The sequence below is a fragment of the Pseudopipra pipra genome, chromosome 1 (genome assembly GCF_036250125.1).
Source record: "Pseudopipra pipra isolate bDixPip1 chromosome 1, bDixPip1.hap1, whole genome shotgun sequence".
In the NCBI taxonomy this organism is placed as follows: Eukaryota; Metazoa; Chordata; class Aves; order Passeriformes; family Pipridae; genus Pseudopipra; species Pseudopipra pipra.
The window spans coordinates 141195034-141211768 of record NC_087549.1 but is presented as its reverse complement, the minus strand read 5'-3'; the positions used below and the strand labels follow the sequence as shown (position 1 = coordinate 141211768).

General features: G+C 38.0%; 2 protein-coding genes across 3 annotated transcripts in view; one reads left to right on the top strand and one right to left on the bottom strand.

Moving 5' to 3' along the window:
- Positions 1–16735, top strand: part of ITGB1 (integrin subunit beta 1) — a 44279-nt gene that overhangs the window by 23056 nt on the left and 4488 nt on the right. Inside the window, exons 5-16 of one of the 2 annotated variants that reach the window (XM_064637047.1) lie at positions 713–883; positions 1199–1437; positions 2706–2861; positions 3806–3901; positions 4740–4829; positions 5551–5691; positions 5821–6023; positions 7925–8163; positions 9518–9740; positions 10539–10771; positions 12537–12703; positions 13450–13530. In XM_064637047.1, the coding sequence (XP_064493117.1) occupies positions 713–883; positions 1199–1437; positions 2706–2861; positions 3806–3901; positions 4740–4829; positions 5551–5691; positions 5821–6023; positions 7925–8163; positions 9518–9740; positions 10539–10771; positions 12537–12703; positions 13450–13524 (2033 nt within the window). In that variant the 3' untranslated portion in view covers positions 13525–13530. The remainder of the gene's footprint in view (positions 1–712; positions 884–1198; positions 1438–2705; positions 2862–3805; positions 3902–4739; positions 4830–5550; positions 5692–5820; positions 6024–7924; positions 8164–9517; positions 9741–10538; positions 10772–12536; positions 12704–13449; positions 13531–16735) is intronic. The other variant, XM_064637058.1, reaches the window with a different exon arrangement.
- Positions 16189–16735, bottom strand: part of LOC135403241 (collagen alpha-2(I) chain-like) — a 58358-nt gene continuing 57811 nt past the window's right edge. Inside the window, exon 5 of the mRNA XM_064637125.1 lies at positions 16189–16723. The gene's annotated coding sequence lies outside the window, so the exon portion shown is untranslated. The remainder of the gene's footprint in view (positions 16724–16735) is intronic.

Below are 16735 nucleotides of genomic sequence, written 5' to 3'. Positions count from 1 at the left end.
AGCAATATCACCATTTAAGTTCAGTGACTGAAAGGAGCAGGAGGAAAAAACTTGGAATTCTATTCCTTACTTCATATAGAATACTTTTCCATTTTCCAGGGAAGGGGGTGTGTGGTATGTGTGTGCAATTCTTCTGCACTGTCTTTCAACATCAGAATGAGACTACGTGCGTCTGTTGGTAAAATGCAGGGTCTGGGCTTACAATCACAACAAAGAGTAATTTGCCATTCTCTCAGTCACATTTCCGCGCTCTCAGCCTGGTGGTGCAAAGTAACTTGCAGTGTTCCATCCAGAACTGATTTTTCTTGTGTAAACCTATTTAAACAATGTGTTTTTTTAACTGAGAACTTTTGGAGTCATCGCGGATGAAAATAGGTGTTGAAAATTTGTACTATTAGATCTCACAGGAACCTTGTTAAAATGATTTCAAGTGTGAAGATTTGAAATTGCAGCAACTACCTGAAGCTTGATTTTTGGCAGGCTAATATTTTGTATGGGGAGATAAAGTATCTTGGAAATATGAAGTTGAATATGGGAAAGAAACACTTCTTGACATTTTCTTCATCATAATTTGATGTTAAGCATTTTAATTAATCAGAGAAAATTAAACCTTCATAAGTGCTTCCAAGCCTTTTCTTAGAAAGGATTTTTTTTGTCAGTGCAGTTGTGGAATTATTAATGGTTTCTATTTGTTGTTTAATCTCTGAAACAGGGGAACCCCAGACATTTTCATTAAAATTTAAGAGAGCTGAAGACTACCCCATTGACCTTTATTATTTGATGGATCTCTCTTATTCTATGAAGGATGATTTAGAGAATGTGAAAAGTCTTGGAACAGCTCTGATGTTCGAAATGGAAAAAATAACTTCAGATTTTCGAATTGGTAAGAAAGATTTGCCTATTCTAAAAAAATAATAATTAAAAACCCCAAGTTTCCTTCCTGATGTTTTTCACATGATTGTATATGAAGAGTAAATTTTTTTTCCAACTTAGCACTATTACGTGAGATGTTCTAATACATAGAACCTGTTGAACAACTTAAAGAGGACTTAGTTTTGGTGGAGAGAGTGGAACATAAACAAGTATGAGAGCTATTTCTAATGCTAGCTCAGCTATAATGTATTTGAATTCTGTTGTGTCATAATATAAATGAGACTTCCATTCTTCAACTTACAGGGATTTTATTGTTCTTTCTTAGGATTTGGCTCTTTCGTGGAGAAAACTGTGATGCCTTATATCAGTACAACACCAGCCAAACTCAGAAATCCTTGTACAGGTGACCAGAACTGTACAAGTCCATTTAGCTATAAAAATGTGCTCAGCCTTACCAGTGAAGGAAACAAATTCAATGAACTTGTAAGCAAACAGCACATTTCTGGAAATTTAGATTCTCCTGAAGGTGGATTTGATGCAATAATGCAGGTTGCAGTTTGTGGGGTAAGTGTGTGTTACTTTTTTTTACTACTCTGTTAGATGAAATTATTTGAATACAGCCTTAGTGTTTTGTGGTGGCTGATGTTTGAATATGTTATCTCACATGAACAAGACAGGATAGATGAGACAAGCTGCATGGATACCTGTGTTTGGCTTTTGTGGAGAGCTCTAGTGAATGAATGAAACTGGGAAATGTGAAAGTGCCGAACAGAAGTCATGTTGGCAGCAAATAGATATGTTCCCAAGACAAACTTTTTTAAAGTTTGCTGTAGAAGAAAAGTCAAGTTCTGCTTAAAAGTGTGTGAAATCCTGAGTATGCAGCTATTCTCAGATTATTTCAAAGGTTTCTAAGCTTCTTGTAATTGTGGTTGCAGAAATTTGGTTTATTATAACTTCTACTGATTTCTCAGAACTAGATGGAAACCTTTATTATTTATTTTTGAAGATCTGAAGATTCTTTGATGTTTGTGTAGCCTTGACAGACTATTCTATGCTCCTCTACAAAATGGACTCCCAAAAAATCAATATCCAAGTTTATTGCTTTGTTAACATATTATTTTTGCTGTTGAGCAATGGAGTGGGGACCTCCTGAAACAATCTGGAGTCTTGTTTTAAAAGTGCAGTGTAAGCCTTCTAGATTTTTTTGGTGGTAACTGGTATATGACACTTTTACATGGTCTTCTCTCCTTCAATTAGTTAGGGCTTCAGCTCCATGGAATAATTTAAAAAAAAATAGGGAAGGATAGGTTACAGAATTAGGCCCTGCAGCTGTGGGACAGGATGCTCATGGGACAGTCCTATGGCAAGCACTGTGCTGGGTACAAATCTGCATTAGATTGGCAAAGCCTGGTGATGCTGGGCAGTCCAGACTCCAGCAGTGCTGCTCGCCAGCGTTCCCTGTGCTCGGGCTGCGTGGCTGTGGCACAGGAGTGGATTTGGCATTAAAGAGCTGGACTGATGTGCCTGATTTCTAAAACCCTGTTGCTCTTCAGATACTCTAGTGAGAACTGAACAGATCAAAGTCTGTCACAAAAAGCATTTCTTGCCTTTGATGCAAAAGCTGTGGCAGATGTTGCGGAGCAGACATTTAATTAAATGCAAGCGCTCTCAAGGTTTGCATGAATTAATGTTTTCCAGGGTGATACTTGTGCAGTGGGGCTTCTCTTAAGTCAGTCGACTTTTTCATGCATTTATCTCTCAAGTGTTGGTCCCCAATGCTATAAAATAAATTGGTACAAAATACCAAAAATCCATTTGTGTTTTTTCCCAAGGAACAAATTGGCTGGAGGAATGTTACAAGGCTACTGGTGTTTTCCACGGATGCTGGATTTCACTTTGCAGGAGATGGTAAACTTGGTGGAATTGTTTTGCCAAATGATGGGAAATGTCATCTGGAAAATAACGTGTACACAATGAGCCACTATTACGTAAGTCTTAACCTCATCTTCTAGGGAAATTAATATTTTGTGATGCTTAAGCTCAAAAACCTCATTAGGTCATCTGATACAGTTTCAAACCACTACATCTTATGAACTTTACCTGTTTACCTCTATATTACATAAAGTGATTTCAGCTTAACTAAAGCAAATGTGCAGGAATTAATCCAGTCTTAATTGGAAAATTCCAAGAGATGGCAACTTTCACACTACGATTTGTGCTGTTGGATTTTAACCTTTTTGATAACTAATAATCCTACACGTCCACTGTAGGATAATTGCAATGGCTATGTCCCATTATTTTACCATTTCACTAGTCTTTGTGTTTAGAATATTTTACTGCTGTAAAACAGCATTTTGGACAGTTTTTTTAAGACTACTTGAAATTTTATGATGCAAAGTTTATGGTAAAAGTATTGTTAGCATTGTCTTTGTTTATTGATAAGTAGATCAGACAAAAGGTGGAAAAAATATTTACTGGATGGGGTGAATACAATAAGCTTTACAAAGTTTATGTGTTCGTATATTCTTAACTTTAAGTGAATATTGTTCAATAAAACCCTAAAATTAATTCAATTTTATTTCATCTTTATGAAGCAGTGCAAAAGGTAGTGGTTTTCAGGGAGATAAGTCATATGGAAAACTACTGAAGGTAATTTTCTGAGAACATTGAGATTAAGGATTTAACTTGGAGACTTTGTATGGCAGGAAATAGGATAATGTCACTGTCAAGAAACACCTGTCTTCATGGGGCATATATGGAATCAGTGCCTGTTTGTTTTCAGAGGTTGTTTTGCTTTAGGACTGTGACATGAGCTGGCTAGTTAGGAGTATATTTCTGAAGATTATTTGTATTTATGATGTCAGAGTATTTCTGATTGTTTTCTAGCAGTGTGTCCCAAATTTGAATTACATTTTATGCTTGATTTTTATAGGATTATCCCTCTATTGCTCATCTGGTACAGAAACTTAGTGAGAACAATATTCAGACAATCTTTGCTGTTACTGAAGAGTTTCAGGCAGTCTATAAGGTAAAGAAATTGCTCTGAAGTCATTGAAATTTCTTTATTTTAAATTAAAATAGTTGTGGAAGTAAGTGATATGTAAGAAATATTTTGCTACTCGTGTTTTTATTATTAAGCCATTTTTACTTGTTCACATCAAAAGTGACTGTGTGTGTAATATCCAGGGAAAGAGTGCCCTTTCTCTTTGCCACTTTTCAGACTTTACAGGTAGGAGGGAGTGGAGAGCACATTTGCAGTGCTAATTTTTGTGAACATTTTTACAGCAAAATAGCTGAGAGGGGTGTGGACACTGAATCAAGAGACACTCTTATGAAAGAACATATTTTGTCCCTTGTGGTCTATTTATATTCCTGATGTTTAAAATTAACTAAACGACTGGATGTGATTGTGCAATAGGAAATAACTGTGTAAAGGAGTTGCATACTTTTCCTTGTTTTTACCTAACAAGGTGTTTTTTTGGTTTTGGGGGCTTTGTTTAAAGTGTATTCATATTGTTTTTTCTTTTTCTGTTGGAAAGAGATACCTTCCTATCTTTAATGTACTCCAAGTGTGGTTGGAGACATGTTGTATGTGGTAAACTTGTGCAAGAAAAGGTCTTAGTATTCTGTTACCAAATTTAGCATGAAAATTCCAAGGAGAAGAAAGGGCTGGGTATTTGTTTATGCAGGTAGTGCTGTGTATAACCTGAAAAATCTTGATGATCTCTGGCAACACTTCAACTTTTGAAGTACTTGATCTTGACTAGTTAATCCACTAACACATTATATCAGCATTTATACTACAAATTATACTTTGTTTGCTAGTAAGACTGTAATTTTGCTTCTGCTTTTGCAAATGTTGAAAGGAACTGAAAAATCTGATACCAAAATCAGCAGTGGGAACATTGTCTTCAAACTCCAGCAATGTGATTCAGCTGATCATTGATGCATACAATGTAAGTTCAGATTTTATTTGGGATGTATTAATTTTTCTTGCTCCTAAATTGTTATGAGATTTTCAAGCAGACTCCAGAGTGGATTAGTTGGTATACTACACTATAAATATGCCCCGTTGCTGTAAAACCACATTAGATATTCAGACACTATGACAATAAGAGCTTAGATGACTAGAAAGATGCACTCTTAAAGTCATTTAAAATGACATTAGAAAGAACAGTTATCATCCACGTTTTCACTTTCAAAACATAAAAACCCACAAAACAACCAAAACCCACATTGTTCCTTCAACATCTCCACATCTTGCCTTGCTTCCAAGTGGAAGCAAAAAAAGCCGTTTTGCAACTTCTCGATCCCAAAGGAGGTGTCTGCATCAGCCTCAGGGACTCTTGGGCCCTGTTCCAAAGTATTGTCTTCATTGCTGTGTTGTGTAAATGAGCCCCATTTCTCTTTTGGAGTACACAGGGCAAACAGGTGCCTCCAATGTCTGTGGAAACCTGCCCTGACCCTGTATAACAGGGTTCAGACATGAGAAGGAGTCACCACAGAGTGACTTTGGGTAGCCTTGGGCTGGTGTTTCTTGGCACATTTCTTGGAACTTACATAATTCCAGTGTGCCCGTGGGATTGGTGCCTGACCACGCCTAGTTGTATAATGTCTTTTCTTCAGCAGAATGCATATGCAACTCAATTTGAAGTTAGCTAATAACTGTTGTTTTAGTCCCTTTCTTCAGAGGTTATCCTGGAAAACACTAAGCTACCAAAAGGAGTGACAATCAGTTATAAGTCTTTCTGCAAAAATGGAGTGAATGATACACAAGAAGATGGAAGGAAATGTTCTAACATTTCAATTGGAGATGAGGTAACTTACAGTATATGTGCTGCTACTCAAAACACAAAATTCATTTAGTGTTCAACACAGCATTTCTTTTTAACAGTACAGACAAAACTCCTTTTAGTAATATGGCTCTCCATTTATTTTTCTTTGCAGGTTAGATTTGAGATTAATGTAACAGCTAACGAATGTCCAAAGAAAGAACAAAATGAAACAATTAAAATTAAACCACTAGGATTCACTGAAGAAGTGGAAATTAATCTCCAGTTCATCTGTGAGTGTCAGTGTCAAAGTGAAGGAGAACCTAATAGTCCAGCCTGCCACGAAGGAAATGGAACATTTGAATGTGGTGCATGCAGGTAAATAAAAAGACATTTTGTTTATTTTTGCAAAAGAGAACTATGAGCAAAATCTTTGTTTCCTTAATTAGGGTTTACTAATTTTTTTAATGAAAGGACAAGAATTACTGTTACAGGCCTATTTCTTTTAGGGTGTATTGAAATACTGCTGTATCTCTGCAAATAATCCTTATGCTGAAATTCATAGCATTGATCATTAGATCACTAGTACTGTACAAGTCACAATTCAAATTTGACCTTGAGTCAGTACTTTAAAGAGTATAGGTCTTATTGCTTTTTCCGTTTCTTTTAGTTTTGAGGTCTGTGCAATAGGGCAACATTATGGATTTATGGAAAAAAAATGTGATGTTTTTGCAAGTATTCATACTGATCTAATTATATGTTTCCAATATGACATTTCTTAATTTTGAGAAATTAACTGATTAACATCAGTTGTTTCATAGCAGGGAAGAGCAACACCTCATAAAAAGCCACCTTTTGTTTTGTCCCTTCTCCCTGCTTTATTTTTAACCTCTGGGAGTCTTGTCTTAATGTTTCTTCTAATTGCATATATCTATAAAACTTTCAGAATATAAATAATTTTTTATGTACTAATGCCTCTGAAAGGTCTATTATTGCTCATCACGAGGATTAGATTACAAATATATTCCTTATTACGTATTTGAAAATTAAGTAAACTTCTATTCAATATTCTGGAGTTAACACACAAATGAAAGCAGTGCAACATCTTAGAGTTTCAGTGGAGACTGGTTAAAGATCAACCTAGGAAGTCAAAAAGGTTTGATCCTTATTTTCTTCCCCAAGAAATCTACAACAAAAATGAAAACTGTTTCTTGGAAACCCTTGAGATGAGAATGGTAAGAGACAAATGGAATTAAGATCTTCTCTAGCAGAGCAAGATGTAGGACTTTGGAAGACTCCAAGTTTTTGGTTCCTGCTCAGTGAACTGTAATTGAAATAAAAGAATCCTCATTCCTCGTGGTTTAATATATGACTTAATAAAAACAAAGCAGAAGGTACTGACTTCACTCTCACAGGACTTTTGGTGTGAGATGGACTCACATCTGCCTGGTGAAGTATTGGTAGTTAACGAGATTCTGGAAAGACCAAGGTGTGGCCCCCTAACTGCTTGCTTAGTGTTCTGTAAATTGAAGAATAAGCTATTTTGTATCCAGTATTATGGTCCATTGCCTCATTCTGCAGTCAATTTTTGATGTTCCTTTTAAAGAAGGAGAACAGATTTTCCCATCTTTCTGTAGAAAGACTTCTTATACTTGGTGTCACTGTCTCTGGTGTCCCTGTGGTTTCACGTGGGCGAGAACAGGCCTGTGGGTAAGCACAGCCTTTTGGTTTTGTAACAGTAGCAGTTTCCCCATGAACTGTTGACTCTGATGGACACCATATAACAATCTGGCAATCACTGATGGGAAGGAGAGCAACTTCCATTTGTTCATCAACATTTTAACCTTGATAATGAGAAGTGCTGATCCCCAAGGATCTTGGTTCAGCAGCTCTGAAGATCATCTGTTTAATTGCTGTTCATAGGAATCTTTTCACTGAAATATGACAGCAGCTACAGTGAACAGTCACTGTCACCTAAAAAATAATTACTGTTCTGTCACATGAGAAGCATTAGGAGTGATTATGTGACAGTTTAGTTAGAGGTACTTTCTCACCTGGAATATCAGGTAAGATAATCAGCATAAGAGCAACTTAGTCCAGTTTGCTCCTTCAAGAATGGGTACATAGATTTCAGTTGGAAATCCCATTTGAAATTTAATTTGGAACATCCCTTGAGAGAGGATTCACTTTTACTCCTGTTCTCTGTGCATTTTTTGAGGATTTTTTATTGTGTGACTTTTAAATGAGGTTAAAATCTCAGTCATGTTTTTACCTTGCAGATGTAATGAAGGACGTATTGGAAGACTCTGTGAATGTAGTACAGATGAAGTAAATAGTGAGGACATGGATGCTTACTGCAGGAGAGAGAACAGTACAGAAATATGCAGTAATAATGGGGAATGCATCTGTGGACAATGCGTATGCAAGAAAAGAGAAAACACCAATGAAGTGTATTCTGGCAAATACTGTGAATGTGACAACTTCAACTGTGATCGATCGAATGGTTTGATTTGTGGAGGTGAGAAACTACTTTGGTTTTCAGCAGGCAAAGCTGGTCAGCAGCATACAAGTCTGTCATCTCTACCTAAGAGAGTAGCTTAATCATAGCCACTTGGTAACAGAGATGAGAGTATCCGCAGGTTTAGTGATTGCAAATGTCTATTAATGAAACAGCCCTCTTACCAAACAGCATTTTAATGCACATTTCACCTTTCTTGAATCACAGCTCCAGGAAGGATGTGAGGTGAACTTCACTTCTGCTGTTTTTTACAGAATTACCTTCAGATATTGTAGTAAAGAAAAAGTAGTAAAGAAAGCTGGCTCAGTATAACCACTGTGTCAATAGAAAGAGAGAATGACCTCAGCTTACTTGTAATCCAGAAAAACACCTTAAGCACTTGAAGCAAGACCTTGATGCCAGGTAATTCCTGAAATCAAAAGCAATTTAAAAAAATCATTCAGCAGCCAGTATCTAAGTTATTTTGCTGCATATATCTTTGTCCTATAACTTCCTTAGGTTGCTTTGCACATGGAAGTATCTGGTAGGACTATAACTACTACCTCAGTTTTGTCTGTGATACAAAAATAGAACAGTGAAGCCACTTAGTTTTAACTGAGTAATGAGATACCTCATTCTGCTCAGAATACACTATTGCTTACCAGCTCCACAAAGGATGGGAGCAGTGGTGGTGGTATTCCAAAAAAAATATATGGTGGCAGGTAAGTATTGACTGAAATACTTCATTCTCAGTGGAGAAGGAGGAGTGTGGCCAAAAAGCTTTTCATGTCATCTAGATCACCTTTCTGGAGATACAGGCATCTTGGTTCCTGCACAGGGAGTGTGAGGAGCATGAAGTTGGGTTGGGTGCGTGAGGTCAGAAGTACAGCAGCTGAATGGTGGTGTCCTGTGGAGCCAAAGGTGGTTCATTTTTCTGTGTTCTGAAGTCTCAGTGCATTCCTCATCTTTTTAGGTCTTGCTTTATACATTCATTTAGTGATAGACACGAAGACAGAAGCTATCAATTTATCTTTATGCACACAAAGTTGTGAACTGAAGCAGTGCTGCAATGCTCTCCACCCACGTGATATGGTCATCACACTATTCTGTTGTTGATCAGATTTCCCTAGTCTTGTTCATGAAAGGAAATCCGAATGTAGGAGAATGGGAAAAGGGGAGAAATGCCTGCAAGTGGTTTTTCAAGGAGCTAAAATTTATTTTGTACCTCTTAATTCATTAGAGTCTTCATTATCTCTCTATCTGGGTTTCTTTTCCTTTTATCTGCCCTGAGATGGCGAACATTTATTTCTTACTGTCACAAATTTTATGTTTTATGTTATACTTGATTTCACTGAAATATCTTTCCAATGCACAGGAAATGGTATCTGCAAATGCAGAGTGTGCGAGTGTTTCCCCAACTTCACTGGCAGTGCCTGCGATTGTTCCTTGGACACTACACCATGTATGGCTTCTAATGGGCAGATTTGCAATGGAAGAGGAACCTGTGAATGTGGCACCTGTAATTGTACAGATCCCAAATTCCAAGGCCCCACATGTGAAATGTGTCAGACTTGCCTCGGTGTCTGTGCAGAGCACAAGTACGTACCTAGAACACCAAGCCCCAGCTTCTGTGCATTTGAGTTTGTGATACTTATATGTGAGGATTTTTAAAACAAAGCCTTTGATAGTTAAAACTTCAGCTAAGGTTTTTGCTTGAAACTTTTATTCTGAAATACTGTTGAAATGGACTAACCTGACTGTCAAAAACTGAACCTAGACCTGTGTGGGCCAGCGAAATTTGCATCCCTCCCTTTGGAAATCCAGATTTTTGGAAACGAAACGTTTTCTGCACGAAAACTTTGAAGTAAATTTGGGATTAGCGGCTGAGCTGATTCCTGTGCAGCTAACTTTGTGCTGAGAAAAAAACTTAGTCTTTTTAGTATAAAAATCCTGTTCAGTCTGCTTTTTTCAATGAGTTATTCAGAGTGATACCCCACTGTAAAGCTTGTCACTCCATTTGTTCTTTTTAATCTGTGTCTCAGATACTGTTTCACTGTCAATATCCTGTTCCTACACTGCCTTCTCTGAGAGTATTCATTTTCCAGGTAGAGGTGTTGAAAAAGTTTGGGTTTTTTTCTGCCTTTGAAGTTTGTGGGTCATCTAGGGAAAGAGGAATTTATTAAAGGGCTTTTGTTAATCCCAAGGTGCATAAGTGTTCTGACTGCTAAAAAGCAGTGTCTTCCTTTATTTTCTCCTGACCTTTATGGCAAAAGGATTGTTTTTTCATGGTTTCTTTTTTTTTCCCATGTTTTCTCCTTTACATTTCTTTAAACTAAATGCTAGAAATCTGTCATGAACATATTAAAAAGCATTGCTTCTGGTTTGTACCTCCACAGGGACTGTGTTCAGTGCAGAGCCTTTGAAAAGGGGGAAAAGAAGGACACCTGTTCCCAGGAATGTATGCATTTCAATATGACACTGGTAGAAAGCCGGGACAAGTTGCCGCAGCCCGGGCAGCCCGATCCGTTGTCTCACTGCAAAGAGAAGGATGTTGATGACTGCTGGTTCTACTTCACATATTCTGTCAACTCGAATGGTGAAGCCAATGTCCATGTGGTGGAAACTCCAGGTATGAACAGGATGTTGCCTGTTCTCTCTTTGTTGTTAATTGTCCTAGTTAGATAAATTTTCACGATTTTTTTACCAAGTTTGTGCTACAGGTTATAAACAATTGTGTCTTTGAGGTTTTGTTGCTTTTTTTCTTTTCCTTTTCTTAATAATTCGGGACCAGTGTACATAAAATTGTGTACTATGCTGCAAACTGCTTGAATTATTTCATGCTGGCAGCCTTTACTTTTATTTAACTGAGGTACCTTCAATAATAGGTTCCAAAAGCCTTTTACTTAGTTAATCCTTAATAGTTCAATCTTCTGATACAAAAAAGCAAGAACAATTTTATAGCTCAATCAGTAATTTACCATTGATTTACCAAGACCATTGTTAGTCTGAATTACTGAATGTTGCATCTAATAGTGCAAAATTTCTGATTTTGTGCATTAGCAGTGTGTGGTCTCCTGATTTTTATAAGCCTGATATAAAATGCACACCTTAAAGGTTTAGTGCTGTATTCCACTCAAGGAATTTTCAGAATTGATCGTTTGGGTGACCATCATTTAATACAGACCAGTGGCTCTTAGACATAAATACTGCTTCAATTCAGAATGTTTAAAGTTCTCTACAAATGTAGTCCACAGTGTAGAGGAGAGTCTTGAGCCCTGTCTCCTAGGGCAAGTCAAACACCTCTTGCATTTCTGGGGCCTGACCTTTTCTTCATGTATAAACTTCTGTTTCCTGAGCTCAGAGGTGAATCAAGCCCATCATGCACAAGGAGACACCTTAATTCTGTGCCATACAAGTGCTGAAGGAACCAGCTCTGGTCAGTAGAGCTGTATTCAGCGGAGCAGACACTTGTTCCTTACTGGTTCCCAAGGAATTCCTCTCATGACCCTTCCCCCTACCTTCACCCTTGCAGAGGGCAGCTACAAAGATAAGGAGTCTGCAGTGGGGGAGGAAGCTTTGGTCTATTGACTGCACAGGAGTTGCATTTATTTGCTTCTGACTCCTTCACTTTGTGCATTGACCTCTGCAAAAGCCTTTCTTCAGTTTGTGATTATTGAGAATTTTACATTAATAGTAGAGTTGGGTTTTAATTTGGAGGATTGTTGTTTCTGTGTCAGTCACCATAAATCACTTTGCATCTGTATTACTCTTTTCAAGCACATAATTCACTTTTTTTGAAAGTATATGATATTTTTATCCAAAGAAGATGTGCCTTTTTGTAAACTAGATTTCAGCAGATATCAGTTCCCTAGATGAGGAAATACCCTTAAAAATAAAAATCTGTCTCGGAAGCAAAGTTATTGCTTATCTCTATATATTAACCACTAACAGCCATCTGAGGTAAAATGGGAAGCACCCTCTTTCTGTAATGCTGTGACAGAGTACATGAGGCCTTTTTTGCCAGTCTGTGTTTGTACTCCAGCTGGTTTATCCCTCCTGCACTACCTTTGACTTGTATGTTTAAAATACCATTGCCAGTTACTTTGCTCTAAATACTCTAGATCAATAGCTTAAGGGGTTAGTATATTGACTTTATCATCAGAACAGGATTTGTTCTATTGCTAAACTCAAACACAAATTAGAAGGATAAAAGTAAGCTGGAATGTTACTGGATGTACATATTCCAAAAATTCTATTATTTGAAAGAAAAGTAGCATTGGCATACCTGACATTCAAAATACTGGCTTCAGTACAAAATCAAATGTTAAAAGCATCTGGGTATGCATTACCTTTACCATTTTGTAAAATCAAGTTTCCCTTGCCTTGTTCCCTAGAGTGCCCCAGCGGTCCTGACATCATTCCCATCGTAGCTGGTGTAGTTGCTGGAATTGTTCTTATTGGACTTGCATTATTATTGATTTGGAAGCTACTAATGATCATCCATGACAGAAGAGAATTTGCTAAGTTCGAAAAGGAGAAGATGAATGCCAAGTGGGATACGGTAAGTCAAGAGGCTTCTCTGTGTATAAAAGCTGCAGTAGCAGAGAAGAATAGAAGGTTTTTGTTTATGTGGCTGAAGTGTTTCAGATTGTAACCAACCCCCTTAGAGAAGAACTACTTGAGTTAGAAAGGGGAGTAGTAACTTGGGTTTAAATAACATTTCAGAGAGAAAATGTGACAGCATAGTTCAGCTTTACAGTTCTACCACACATAACAATGTGTTATTGAAATATTTATTAGAAAGATGAGTAACTTCTGTATAAACAGAGAAGAAACTTTTGTGCTCATTGAAGGGATGTTGTAAATACTCACACAGAGTTGAATGAGTAAATACTCATTGGGAGGCTTCAATAAAAGTCATGGCTGGTACTGGTGTGTTGAAATCTTCCCAACTCTTTGTCAGCAGAGAAATGTGCAAGAAAAGCAAGCCCATGGTCTATAGGTTTTCATAGGCTACTGGTTGCTGCCTCTGGGAAATGTTAGGAACTTTCTAATCAAGAACCCCTTCAATACAGTTCTGTAGAAGGCAACTCCCACATGTGCTTGATAAGAGAATACTTAAAAAAATGTCCAAGGAGGCCTTTTGGTTTTATTTAAGAAAATTAATTAATTCTGTTTTGGGTAAAACAAAATTACTAACACTTTTCTGTATATATATAGCATGATTTTTTTCAGTGATAGTTGAGAATGTTACTTTTTTTTTTCTCTTGTTGAATTATTCGATATTGACCATTTCTTTTACTTCAGCAAGAAAATCCAATATACAAGAGCCCTATTAACAATTTCAAGAATCCAAACTATGGACGTAAAGCTGGTCTCTAAGTCTCAGTTTGTATCTCCTTTCATTTTCTTTCTTTTTTTCCCCTTTGCATGTCACTTCAAACTCACTGTGTGTCACAGTCAGTTAATCACAGTTTATGTCTTACTCAGTTTCTCTACTGCTGCTTTGAGTGTGGGGTTTTCAAGAATGCAGCTTGAAAATTTTTAACTGGTTTTGACAACTAGATTACTTACTTACTAATATTACCAATACTGGCTTAAACTATTCTACAAGTGATTATTTTTATTTTATTTTTTTGCTAAATGTGTGAACAGCTCTTAGATTGTGGAGAGACAGAGGGGGAGGCTTTATCTTCTCTTTCCTCAAATCAGCAGTCGGTTTGCTTTAATATGATATATTTGCTAAAATAGATTAGATACTTGTAAGATGTCCCAGCCTATAAATATCACCGTTTTTATTAGAATAACTCTGGGAACATTCAGAGTAGCCTTACAGATTTTTCCTTTTTTGTAAACTTCTTCATCTTATTAATCATGAAATGCATATACTCTACTAATTTTAAATTAAATATGCATCTTACTTTTTTTGTCCTTATTTCTATTGACACAGGCAATATCACAGTCCTTGTAGCCCAGCCAGCTTGAGGGCGTCCATAGGAAAAAACATTGATGGGAGAGGAGGAAATGTTCTTGTCTTCTCTAGATGCATTTTCCACTTGTTTTCTTAAGTCCCTCTTAAACTCTACCTGAGCACCTCATTTCTGTTTGGAAATGCTGAGTTCAGTTTTCTGTACACCCAACACACCAGGAGAAACAGCAGGATCCAGGAGAGCAAGTCAGAATAGCAGAAGTAATGAGTAGTTACCTTTTGTAGACTTCAAGGTTCCACTTCCTTGGGTGCTCTAGGTGTTCTCCTCCTTCCCTGGGATCCCCAGCTGCTCAGGAAGGAATGAGAAAGGGAGGATGAGATAGGGAAGGGATGTCAGAAGAATGCTGAGTGATAAGTAGTACAGTGATCAGATTAGAGGAAGGGGAATGAAGAAACTGGGAAGGCAGCACATCCCTTAAATATCCATAGATTTTCTTCAGAAGCCAGTGGAAGGGACGATCTCTATCTCTAATTTTGTACTGTCTGCTGTCTCCCTTTTTCAGTGTTGCACTCAAAAGATTTTTGTAAAGAAAAAAATGAGGGGAGAAAGCAGGAATTGAGAGAATTTAGGTTTTTACTTGTTCTCACTGTGACAAAAATTCCAAAAAGTACTTTGTCTAGCATTCTGAGCCCTTCCTGATGAAATACACTTTCCTTTTCTCTTTGCATTCGCTTCACTTTCCAGTGTGTCCAAAATAGATGGTAAAAACGTTCATTTTACTTGCTACATTGACCACATTCACTCCTTTTCATTTTTCTTCTCAGAGTCCATTATTCTGGGGAGGAAATTGAGTTCTTGGTCCTTTCTAACACTTCACATACTCCATCTGGTTAAGTCTCTGTTACCTGCCCTTCTGCTGCTCTCTTAGCTGTATACTTTCTGTTGCATGCAGGACAAGCATCTAACAAACCATATGTTGTGTAATTTCCATGCTCTCATTCTCTACTCTGTATCTCTTCAGGATATAATGTCTTTAGTGCTACCAGTTCTCCTGAAAACGTATTTCCTGCAGAAAACTTTCCTCTTGTGTAAATGGAGAGGTGGACTTCTGCCTTTTTGTTTCACTCAGATATGAGGATGAAAAGTATGAAAGAGTGTGGGGTTTTTAAAACATGACTTTATCATTTTTAGATAGAAATATCAGAACTCTGGGGAGAAAGGGAGATTGGTTTAGATTTATTGACCCTAGAAAGGAGGAGGTCAATGTTGGCAGAACAGGTGACCCACAGGATGTAAAAGAAAGTCCTCCTTTTCCCCATAGCTAAGATTTTCTGGTGGTTTTAGATTATTGCCAAAGCTTTTCATTTAAGTGAAGAGTTGCCTTGTATCACCAAGGCAAAAAAGTCATCTGAAATTCCATTACAAGAAAATTACATCGCAGTAGGTTCCCTGCTCTGCACATGTGTATAAAATTGAATTAGCTTTGTGCAGGTTGTGTGACCATTCCCTGGTCCCACAGCCATCATACACACACGGGCTGGGGCTCTGTGGTGAGGGAGCTGCAGCACCTTGTCATGATCCAGGTGCCCAAGTACTTCCCTGGTGCTGGTCCCTGATGTTGCGAAGGACGTCTCCGCGGCATCCTTGGGGCTGATGCTCGAGGCAGCTGGGTCGAACCATGTTTGCCCGTGTTCTACCCCAGTCAGCCATGAAGGGTTTGGTGCAATCATGCTTGGAACAAGTCTAAGAAAGGATGAATTCCTTCTGGACTGAAAAGCTACATCACAAATTTAAAACGCAAACCTGCTATTTGTAGTGAATGCCATTTACCACTCCTGCTTGGGGATAGCTTGTGCATTGCTAAGCATCCTCAAACAGACTCCAAACAGTCATCTTGCATTTCACAAGTGATAAATTCATTTATATGAGATACTAAATCTGTAGTAATTTGGCTAGCCTAGTTAGCAGCTACTGATAAGAATAAAAACCCACAAACAATTCAAGGCACTGAAAATCAGAGGGATGTGTTCTCCTAACTTAGATTTTTATGTCTGTAACTTACCTTGCTGATCAATGATGAACATATGCTGAGTGTGGGAACAGAGATGCCATATTTTCAGTTGCTTTCATGTCAATTATTATATTCAATTAATCCTGATTTGTGGCACCAAAGATAGATAGAAACTATATTAAACCACTTATTTTTGCCTTTATTTATTTTTTCTTTACTTTACAACTCAGTACCACTAGAGATGTAGCTGTAATCACAGCTGGTGGCCTATTTAGTAATGCAGCGCAAAGAGGGGATGTAGATGGAATAACAGCGGCGGTGCCCTCGGGGCTTTTCCCGCTGTTCCCGCCGGGCTCCATCCGGGAAAGGGCTGGAGCGGGGCGTGGCGCCCTCTGGCGGCCTCCCGGCCCCTGACCTGGGCCTCGCCTCTTTCCCTGGAGCCGCCGCGTGTCCGGGCGGCCCGGCCCTGTGTTCCTGCCAAATAGCGCTGGGTGTTGGTGGGAGCTGGAAATGGTCAGAACCGGCTCTTGAACAATGCGTGTGGATGAGTTTAAATACTCCGGAGTCCAGCTTCTTACAGTGGCCTAACTCTTAAACCCACTGTGAAGGTGACTTAAGTGACTGTTGAAACAATAAGTCCCTGGAGAAAAAG